This window comes from Eutrigla gurnardus (genome assembly GCF_963514095.1).
Source record: "Eutrigla gurnardus genome assembly, chromosome: 1".
Classification (NCBI taxonomy): domain Eukaryota; kingdom Metazoa; phylum Chordata; class Actinopteri; order Perciformes; family Triglidae; genus Eutrigla; species Eutrigla gurnardus.
The window spans coordinates 23,750,533-23,761,902 of record NC_139915.1 but is presented as its reverse complement, the minus strand read 5'-3'; the positions used below and the strand labels follow the sequence as shown (position 1 = coordinate 23,761,902).

At 40.0% G+C, this 11,370-nt stretch overlaps 1 protein-coding gene across 1 annotated transcript; it reads left to right on the top strand.

Annotated features, from left to right (window-relative positions):
• The first annotated feature begins 693 nt into the window (after positions 1-693).
• Positions 694-11,329, top strand: gnb5b (guanine nucleotide binding protein (G protein), beta 5b). The gene is made up of 13 exons (XM_084017514.1): positions 694-819; positions 1,763-1,914; positions 3,085-3,196; positions 3,824-3,960; positions 4,125-4,166; positions 5,391-5,467; positions 5,725-5,857; positions 8,596-8,739; positions 8,912-9,003; positions 9,538-9,586; positions 9,879-9,975; positions 10,219-10,385; positions 10,796-11,329. Exons 2-13 carry the CDS (start codon positions 1,789-1,791, stop codon positions 10,805-10,807), a joined length of 1,188 nt encoding a protein of 395 aa, XP_083873640.1. The 5' UTR covers positions 694-819; positions 1,763-1,788; the 3' UTR covers positions 10,808-11,329.
• The last annotated feature ends 41 nt before the right edge of the window (positions 11,330-11,370 follow it).

Below are 11,370 nucleotides of genomic sequence, written 5' to 3'. Positions count from 1 at the left end.
ATTTTTAGATCGAGAGAGTTGGTTGTATGAGACGACGTAGACATTATAAATGACCATTGTTCTTATCAGCACTAGCATTGATTGTGCCATTTTAAAGAAGAAATAGTTAAATAAACGGAACATATATCATCACCCCTGCTTTGTTGTGGTACCGGTGTTGGTGCCAGTACCAAATGTTTCCTCTCCAACCCATGTGTACATTTGACAAACTGGACTGTTTGTAGTTTCTGGTAGCCGTGCTTAGTGAATGTGTTCACCGTTAAGAAACTAAGAACCTTGGAATAAATTGTCAAATCTGTAAGAGTAAAATAAAAGAATTCAGCACTCTTGGATAGTCTCTGTGAGATGATTTCCTTTTCGTTTATTATTTCTATTTTTTTCCCTTCAAACTGTCAAATTTCTTGTTCTTTCTGTGGCCTCCTGTTATCAGCGCTAGATATAATGGATTTGATGTGATTGCACAAGATTGAACAAAAAGGTTTTGGTTGTTTTATAACATGGATGAAATAGCACCTGTTGATTTCACAAAGTAATCACTTTTTTTAGTTTATATTGCACCAAGGAGGCAATGCAATGTTCATGCAGTTTGAGGGTTTTTTTTTATATTAAATCCATAAAGTGTTCTGGATTAGGCTGTAAATGTAACTTTGCAGGTAATGCTGCAGGGACGTGTGGAGCAGAGCAGAGTTGCAGCTTAAACACATCTCTAAGAAGCTTACTGTTCCCTCACTGACAATCCTCTTCAACAGAAAAAATCATCTTAGTTCTCCGGGGACGAATACCTGCTACATAGAGGGGTGGGAAATATTCTCTTGTGAGGTAAGATTTTGTTATCAATATGCGTTATTATGTGAGTAAATCATGTTTTGCAAACAGATTGTGTGCTTTGTGTTTACGAGTGGGTTCCATTTATGGAATCCGCTGTGCAAATGTGAACAGAGAGTTAAAGATAACCCAGCATCAATCATATGTACAGAAAAGGTGCTCAATAGAGTCTATTGCTATCACTTGTGAAATCCCAGCCTAGATGGAGTTTGCCATTGGAACATCTTTCCAGTTTCTGGTATGATTGTACAAAATCAGCCTCAGTGACAAGTTCACTGATGATGAATTGAGGCAGTCGAGAGTCGTCTCTATAATGGAAGTCCGGGGATGTTCAGTTTGACTTCAAATGGCTAATAAAACACAATATTTCACTCTATGTTCCATACAATATCATTCTCTTATTAATGGAAGGACTGAAAATGTAATGATGATGAACTTCAATCTCTCAATAAGGTTATAGTTTTCTAAATATGCACGTTTTTTACTGAATGTATTATAATAAAGTGAAGGAAACACATATGTTATGATGTTATTGTGTTATGTGTGTGTGTTTTAAACTCTAACTAACTAACTTCACAATTTGAAAACAATGTAATGCTTCAAATAATGGTGCGGTGCATGATTTGTACTGTGTTGTATTTGATTTTGTAGTTGATTTTGTACTTGAAGTGTGCAGTTCCCAGAATAGCTGTGCTGCGCTCCTTTCCTCTGGAGCTCAGAGAAGGATCAGGCTGGAGCAGATTACCAACTACTTATCTGCTCACACACACACACACAGGCAAAAGTAGCACAACACGGTACAGAAATCATAAGAGCCTCAATAAACCAAAATATCTCCGATCAGCTGTTGTCTGATTGAATCTCTCTCTCGCTCTCTCTCTCTCTCTCTGTGTGTGTGTGCGGTGCGTGTGCGTGTACTTGTGTGTGATTTCCACAGGGTGTGTTGTCTGATCGCCTGCAGCCATGTGTGACCAGACGTTCGTTGCGGCCACCTTTGGCCCGTGTGAGAGCTGTGGGAAAGCCAGTCCCCTCATGAACATCTACATTAAGACAGAAGCCATCAACTACTGCTCCTTCTGTGTGGAGACGGTACGTTTGATCTTTGGGTTTCTCACCACTAAACACCCATCACGACGTTTGATTACAAACTGTGACAATGTTTGCATTTACTTTTTATTTGCATTATTTTTTTACATACATTTATAGTGTAGATCTCACAAGATATGAAAACATGAAAAAAGAGAGACTGGATATACACACTCATTAGTTTCAACGCTGTGGCCCTGAAGTTCCAGTCGTCTCCTACTCTTATGTTTATCTGTGAACAGATGTGATAACAGCAATGTTTCAGCTGCCACGCTTCTACATACAGACGTTATCTTTACACACACACACACACACACACACACACACACACACACACACACACACACACACACACACACACGCACACACACACACACACACACACACACACACACACACACACACACACACACACACACACACACTAACTATCCTACAATAATATTTAATGTTTAAGTGTGTCTAAGGAAAAGCCAACACTTTTGCAAGAAAAGTAGCCTATAATAAAAGTAAAGTCAAATCGTCATTGCGAACGTTTGTATTTTAAATTTGATTTCATAATGATCCATTGGACAAAATGAACCGATCAAATATAAATATGCGTAAATGTGGGGGAACATTTTTTAATTTTAAATTACGTTTTTGTGGCTGGTGCGTCTAAGCATTCATGGTTTTCATTTCAGACAAATATTTTAATTGAAAACAGTTATCTGCAGACAAGGTACCTGGTTAAAGCTGCGATCTCATTGCTGAGCTAACATGTAATGTTATTATTTAATCGTATCAATCACATGCCTTGTCAGTGCGGTTTGCATAGTTATTCAACTAAAAACACAACTTCAGCAGGACTCAGACAGAGTGCGCAGCTTTATTGTGCTCAAGCCTCAGAAAGAACCGCAAACAGCTTTACAACTTTACAACTCGCTAATGTGACTGTGGGAGTAAGTGGAAGACTGAACCCTGCAGCGTGTTTGGATGTGGAGGGGGGAGGGGGAGGGGGCTGACCGGAGCAGGGCGCGCGCTGTGAAGGGGACACGCGCGAGCATCATCTGTCGAGCTCGAGGACAATCTTTACATCCGCCAAACAACCGCGTCGTCCCCTCAGCGTTTTCTCCTCCGCTGCCGCGTGTGTATTGAGTTGTTGTTGTTGTTGTTGTTGTTTACCGCGCACAGATGGCGTGTCAGGGGCTCCAAGCAGGGGAGTCGGTGGCGTCGCTGAAGAGGGAGAGCGAAAGTCTGAAGAAGAAGCTGGAGGAGGAGCGGAACAAGCTCAACGACATGGAATGTAAGTCTGACATCGTTTTACTTGTAACGAGCGAGATGAACGGAGAGATGTTCACTGTGGAGCTGCAGTCAGTCAGGCTTGTGTCACTTCAGTCCTGATGATGATGATGATGATGGTGATGACGATGATGATGATGATGATGATGATGATTTACAGTTCTCTGCACTCCACTTTATTTATCTGACAACTGTTACTAGTGACTTTGCATTTGTACGTTTTTTTACGTACAAAGCCTATACAACTTTTAAAGATTACTATATAAATATAGCTTTAACTTGACCAGCGAGAAACATTAAACGCTGCTTTCAGCATCTCCAACAATGTCACATAATGACACAAACACAGACAGGCACCATGCTACATTTTACGTGCATTTATTTTTTTGATACCCCACAATCTACAATCCGCTGATAATGTTTCTGTACTTTTACTTAACTACAATTCTGAATGAAGCACTTTTATTTTATGGCACATTTCATATGTATGTGCTTCTATCGTTCTTCCGACATTAATTAATTGTTAAAAAATGTCTGTGTGTTTGTGTGTTTGTGTTTTTGTGTGTGTGTGTGTGTGTGTGTGTGTGTGTGTGTGTGTGTGTGTGTGTGTGTGTGTGTCTCGGTATGTCAGTGAACAAGGTGGCTGAGAAGATCGAGGTGCTGGGTGCTCTCTCCATAAAGACCAGACGGGTGCTGAAGGGTCATGGGAACAAGGTGCTGTGTATGGACTGGTGTAAGGACAAACGTCGCCTGGTCAGCTCCTCACAGGTACGACGATACTGCACACCTGCATGCACCGCTGCCACACACACAGATGTACATTTTAAAGGGCTGAAGTGCTTTATTATCCAATAAAAAGTGTTCATTTTATGCTACCTAAAGCTGAAGTTTATGGGCTCTATTTTTAATGCAGATTTTCTTTTCTCATCTAGGATGGCAAAGTGGTTGTCTGGGATGCTTTTACTCTTAATAAGGTGAGTAAAACGTGTGAATTAATTTGAATGATAATTACCATAAATTAAGAGGCTGGATATCAAAAGCTGTAGATTATTTTGAAATATATTTAATACATAAATTACAGGTTCAATGTACAGAAAACTAAATCATTCTAGTGTGGGTTTTACTTACATGAAAAGCACCAAAGTGAGGAGAAATTTGAGGATATGCTGGTGAAGTATACTTACCACTGTGAATTTTTATTTAAAGTTAAACTAAAACACTCAGACACATTGAATGCTTCAACGCCGTTCCTCTGTTAATGTTTTACAACTTGAGTTAAAACGCATTTTGCGTGATGGTATTTCAATTGGATAATGCACTAAACACAAAGTGTAAATGCAAGTGTGTGTTCAATCCACACACAATCACTACTTGACACGAGAGAGAGGATGTTATCGCGACTGGATCTCAATCTGAGACGCATATTAATACCAGGCGTAAATGTAATCAGGTTTAATCCTATTGGGACACAATCTGGATATGAGATGTGTTTTAACGGGGTCTCAGACTAAATATTTGGTTTTATTTATAAGAGAAGAAAACAAAATGTACGAACAGACAAAAAAAGAAGGAGCTTTCACTTCCACACGCTTAGTTGGCCAATTTAACCTGACACACCTCTTCGCTCTGTTACAGGAGGCAAAGTGCTTTTCTCCCTTTGAATGCTGAGATGCTCTCTTGACCATAAGTGCTAGTGTTGAGTGTTTTTTTTCTCTCTCCTGCCACACTCTAGAGAGGCAACGCATCACATGGAAATATGCGTTTAAAGATTATCTATCCATCTGTCCCCCTGTAACAACTGCAAGTGTGTTTGTGTGCCAGAGTGCACTTTAATGGCAGCCAGGAGGATAATAATAACCACACCAAACATGATCCCTATTAATACAGGTTTACTGCAGCTGTGTGTGTGTGTGTGTGTGTGTGTGTGTGTGTGTGTGTGTGTGTGTGTGTGTGTGTGTGTGTGTGTGTGTGTGTGTGTGTGTGTGTGTGTGTGTGTGTGTGTGTGCGTGTGTGTGTGTGTGTGTGTGTGTGTATGTGTATGAGAATAGTTAGTGTATGCTCATTAAAGAGATCCTATTTGTTTTTTCCCCCTCTCTCTTGAATGCATGCGCGTGTGTGTGTGTGTGTGTGTGTGTGTGTGTGTGTGTGTGTGTGTGTGTGTGTGTGTGTGTGTGTGTGTGTGTGTGTGTGTGTTACAGGAACATGTGGTAACCCTGCCATGTACATGGGTGATGGCTTGTGCTTATGCCCCCTCAGGTTGCGCTGTGGCTTGTGGGTGAGTACAGAGAATTTCTGTCTTTACTCTTTTTACAACCTGCTGCTCTTTCCAGTAAATCAACAATAAAACTTTCAAATTAATATATTTGGAGTCATTTTAATACGTTGTTATTACTTTTATGAAAGAGAAATCACATACAAACTAGATATTATCCTATTGTGCCTGAGTGTAAAACATCATTTAAAAGACACTGGTTGCTCTTTTTCAATAACTTCACCCCTTATTTAACCTTATGTTTTGATCTCCTTTTAAAGCGGATTGGATAACAAGTGCTCAGTGTTCCCGCTGTCACTGGACAAAAACGAGAACTTGGCTGCAAAGAAGAAGTCTGTTGCCATGCACACCAACTATGTATCAGGATGCACCTTCACCAGCTCCGACATGCAGGTGAGCACCAGTTGAGAGCCTTGTAAAAAACTGGAAATACGAGTATTTTACAGATGAAACCTGAAGATTAAATGCATGATTCCGCTTGGACCGATTCCCAACAGGATAGAAGGAAGGTAGTGGACGGGCACAGAAGGAGAACATGAAGGAAACGGCCTGAGATATTTGGCTTTAATAATTTACTCCTCTGTGGCCCTCAGCAAGGCAGAGGAGCACAATGACAGAGGGACAGGGAGACGGATGGCAGGACTAAGGAGGGTGCAGGGGTGGGAGGGGGATGGTGGGTGGTGATGGACCTCTACCCTGGGTGTATTAATAGACTCTGAGTAGACCTTATCTAGGAAATAGGCCGTTATCTAGAAAAGAGTGGAGCACGCTGACCTGAGGGCGGAACATTTAACACATAGACACGCACATGCATGTGTCTGTCCAGAATATCTTATTCATTCAAAACAACATGCATGAACACACTCACGGCCTTTATACTGAACCACGAAATTAGAGCAGCCTTAAAGTCGTCGAACAGAAGAGTAAGGCTTGCAAACACTTTAGTGTGCATGCGTGCGTGTGTGTGTGTGTGTGTGTGTGTGTGTATATGATCTCTGACCTTTGGCTCAAGCCTACAGGAAGCCTTTATGACAAGGTCAATAAAGGTCAATACATACTAACGACTCCTAAAAAACAACTACAACTCGGGATTCACAAAAAAATGTATGTGCTTGTATCGTTCCACAAAAATGAATCGTTAATAAATGTGTGTGTGTGTGTGTGTGTGTGTGTCTGTGTGTGTGGCAATATTTAAGTCTTTCACTAGCTTTCAGCTGACTTTTGATATACAAGATCGGCTGTTGCAATGACAGAGTCGTGAGGCTTTCTCATTAAAGACATTTACATGTGGGCTCACAGGGTGATTTAATGAACCCACTGTAAGTATTTAATTCATGGTAACATGCAGGTGGTGGTAGGCAGAATCAGCTTGATGCAAAGACTCTGTTAGATCAGTGAGGTCCCCATCTGTGCGTTTGTGTGTCAGTAATTGTGGCTTACTGATAATTGCGTTCATGTTGAAACCGGAGCTGCGTCTCGGTGCAGGCAGGATGTGGTGTGTTTTTGTGCCTGAGGTCATCCAGCAGGAGCTCTCTAATCCTCCTGCCAGCAGGGATCTCTGATGTCTGCATGTGTCTCTAAGTGCACGTAATCTCTTTTCATCAGAGGAATTGCTGACATTTTGGAATTTTAGTGTGCTCGTTTGTATTTAAATAAATGATGCACAGTGAGAGTGAGAGAGCCTTAAAATAATTGATGTAATCATATTTTAAATGGAGAACACTAGTGCCTGAAATGTGAGGATTTTGACTTCACTGGTGGCTTAAAAGAAACATCACAGCATTATCAAAATCTGCTTTCTAAAATGTGGACAGGTAGAGAAATGCTTTTGAGCTCTGATCTGTCATATCACGGCATTTAATGGCACCACAGCAGTAGCTGTTTAGTCTATATGCACATAGCTTCAACTGCATTCACAGGGCAAGTGCACACACACACACACACACACACACACACACACACATGACACACACACAACGAAACCCAACCGGCAGCTGTTTCACTTCTCAGTTTTAAGACTTGAAATTGAGAAAGAGATACAAAGCCTGTAGTTCAAGTGATGTTTGAAGTAGAGAACAAATAATCAACATTTAATATGCATTGTATAGGTGTGCAAAATGCTATAACTTCTTTGGAATCAATCCAATTCTGCAGTTTAACGTATTCATAAAATGTATGTAAAAATTATTCATAGCATGAAATGTCATAAAAATTCGTATTATAGTATGTTATAAAAAGTCATACTCTCGTATGCCATAAAAGTCATAGGAAGGTGTGTCATAAAAATATGTCATTATATTATGACAAAAAATAAGAGTAGGTCATAAAACTTCACAAATATTCTATTACTATGTAATAAAAAAGTCAAGTACAGTATGCCAAATAATAGTAATAGTAGTCTAATTATAGTGCCAAAAAAGTTCATACTATAGTTAGTTATAGTAGCACCACATGCTAACATGCAAACACACACACACACACACACACACACACACACACACACACACACACACACACACACACACACACCTCCACAGATTCACATAAATACACACAGGGCATATGACTTTTTTTTAAAGTCGCAAAAAAGTAATATTATGTTGAAAAAAAGTAATAAAAAGTGATAAAAAAAATTCATGCAGCAAAGGACCTCAGGCCGGGATTCGAACCAGGGTCGGCTGCATATGCGTAAGTGCGTACATGGCATGTGCTCTAACCACTCCACCACCTGCACGCCTATATTTTAGTAGTAGTATAGTTTTTAAAAGTAATAAAAAGGTCATAGTATAGTATGTTAAAAAAGTAATAGAAAAGTCAGTATGTTATGTTAAAAAAAGGCATAAAAAGTAATAGTATAGCATGTCGGAAAAAAGTAATTAAAAAGTCATAATAGTATGTCAGAAAAAAAAGTGCATCCATAGCCCGCTGAGACAGATAAAAAATCCGCAATGAGAAAAGTTTACAAAAATGTTCCAAGATATACTGAAGTGTTGCTCTTGATCCAAAGCACTTTGAAATTAAATAAGCTTTGTGTCTCCATATTCATTTTTGATCACACGTTTAACATGCGTGGCATGCCCGTGCTCCGTGCGTACGCGGGTGCTTATTCCATGTGTCTGTGTTTCCGTTAGCTCCTAACCTCCAGCGGTGACGGCACATGTGCACTGTGGGATGTGGAGAGCGGGCAGCTGCTGCAGAGTTTCCACGGCCACACAGCTGATATCTTGTCCCTGGACCTCGCCCCGTCTGAGACTGGAAACACTTTTGTCTCTGGGGTGAGACAGAGATAGTGTGTGTCTTTGTATTTGTCTGTTTATAATTCATGTGGCCGTGGCAAATCCCTGGAAGTGGTGTTTTGAGTTTTCATGAAACGGTGACATTTCAAAGGAAACTGACTTTTCTTTTTCAGGACAAAAACAATATTGTCTTTCTTCAATGTGTTATCAGGGCTGTGATAGAAAGTCCAACGTGTGGGACATGCGCTCTGGACAGAACATTCAGTCTTTTGAGACCCACGATTCCGACATCAACTGTGTAAAGTGAGTCCAGCTCTTTGATAATAAAAAAACAAAGATAAGTCTCACAGTGTCTCTCTTATTAAGTAGGTGGGAGATGAGATAGAGAGGACCTAAAACTGTTGTCACACTTCTGCTATTATTACAAAAGGATATCTAAAGGTTATAATTCCATCCTAGATCAGCAAAACATCATAAACGACATTTGAGGCACTCCTCTACCCTTTATTTTATTTGTTTTTCTTAAATGAATGAGAGACTACTTATTGTAAATCATGTTTTCAATTTGGTCAAACTTTGAGGCTCTTAGTTTGAACACTAAAAACAAATGCAATCTGCATCTAATCTGGTCTAAAATAGCTTTTAAATCTAGCTTTTAAGCTCTAGATTTCACAGTTTGTGGAACTAGATTTTGATTGGGACAAACTAATGAGTTGTTTTAGCCAAATATGCCAAAACACAGAATGTAAATCAAGTAAGCCACCTTTTTGGTTTTGTTTTACATTTGAGCTCATTGGAGCTGCAATGCTAACTCTACCCTCGCTCATGTGTGTTCAGGTACTACCCCAGCGGAGACGCATTTGCTTCTGCTTCAGACGACGCCACAGTGAGTCACGTCATATGACCTGCTAATCTGGTCGTTGTGTGATTTGTCTGCTGATCAATATGTGTTCAAATTGATGTCCGCGGAGCACACGTGAAGAAAGTCAATTGATTTATTGGACTTACTCTGAATCACTCTTCCTTATCATGATTTGATGATGTGGTGGACTCGGTGACCTCAGTCAGTTGGACAGAATAACACCTGTCAATGGAGTGTCTAAAAATGCCTATCACCAAATGACCATGGTGTGTCCTGTCTGTGTCTGTGTCGCTGCATGTTTGCTGGTGTCCCTCAGTGCCGCTTCTATGACCTGCGAGCTGACCGCGAGGTCGCCATCTACCAGAAGGACAGCGTCATATTTGGTGCTTCCACTGTGGACTTCTCTCTGAGTGGTACGCAGTTTGTAACAGCTCAAACCATTAATAGTGTATTGAATTATATCCTGTAACTGTTCACAAAAGTATTTTAGTATTTAATAGAAATAAAGTTTTTTTTTTTTTTTTAATGATTCAAGGAAAAAACATTGTTCTCTATTTCATACTTTCAATCAATCCTTTGTCTCTACTTCCCCTTATTCCGAATCCCCCACTTCCTCTTTCACGTACTTTCTCTTCCTCGGCTGCCTTCGCCCCCAGGTCGCCTGCTCTTCGCTGGTTACAATGACTACACCATCAACGTGTGGGACGTTTTGAAAGGAACTCGTGTCTCCATCCTGTTTGGTCACGAGAACCGCATCAGCAGAGTCAGAGTGTCCCCTGACGGCACGGCGCTCTGCTCGGCCTCCTGGGACAACACCTTACGGGTGAGCGGGAGTTTACCCAGTACAACATAACCGCAAACATTTTGCTCTTTTACTTTTTTTTCACACATTGGAATCACATCACAACAGCTGCGTGTCATCGTTTCATTTAGAGGATAACAACAACAGCTTTTGAATAACATGACTTGTGATCAGATCATTTTTTAGGATTATAACCAATCAGCCCAGTCCAGTGTATATATGTATGTTTGGATAATATTCATCTGATAATTGTTAATAAGTTAGGTTGGGCTGCTTTTTTGACATAATATAAAATGTATTTTCTTACATTTACTTTTTGATATCAAATCTGTGTTCGATGTAAAGGTTGTTGAGCTTATAACTTGTATAAAATGTGAAAAAAATAAGCTTGTTTTATGTTATAACTTATTCTTCAAACTTCTCTCGTGCAGATTTGGTCCTAGAGTTGATATCTCGGTTGTGATCGAACGATGACATCACCAGCGCTTCTGCCAAGACTGCAACTCCCTGCCTGACACCAACACTACTGCAGGAGTGTGTATACAAACACACAGAAAACACACAGAAACAAGTCTCTTCTGAATGAGAATATATCATTGCATAATAACTGTAGGGTGAGTATTCATTGAAGAGACAGTAAAGTTTGGATTCCTAATCTTCGTTATTGTTAGCCTGATGACCAATTGCATAATTATGTCATTGTTAATGCTAATATAGTGGGTAATAACCTTGAACGTCTGCTCTGACACCCTACAGAAAATATCAACGATTGTCTTAACTGTCCACAATCGTATCTATGTCTACACACTGTAATTGTTGTTGCTACAGTGGCTCTCTGCCATAGATCATGATTATCAAAAGGAAGATGACTTTAATGTAGCCATTGATTTGTCCTTATTTCAATAGACATGTAACTCAAGAGCTTAGATCAATGTCTTGTGAAGAATAAAGGGGAATTCAAGTTGTTTTTTTGTAGCTTTGTTTTCTCTTTTGTCTTCAGTTACTC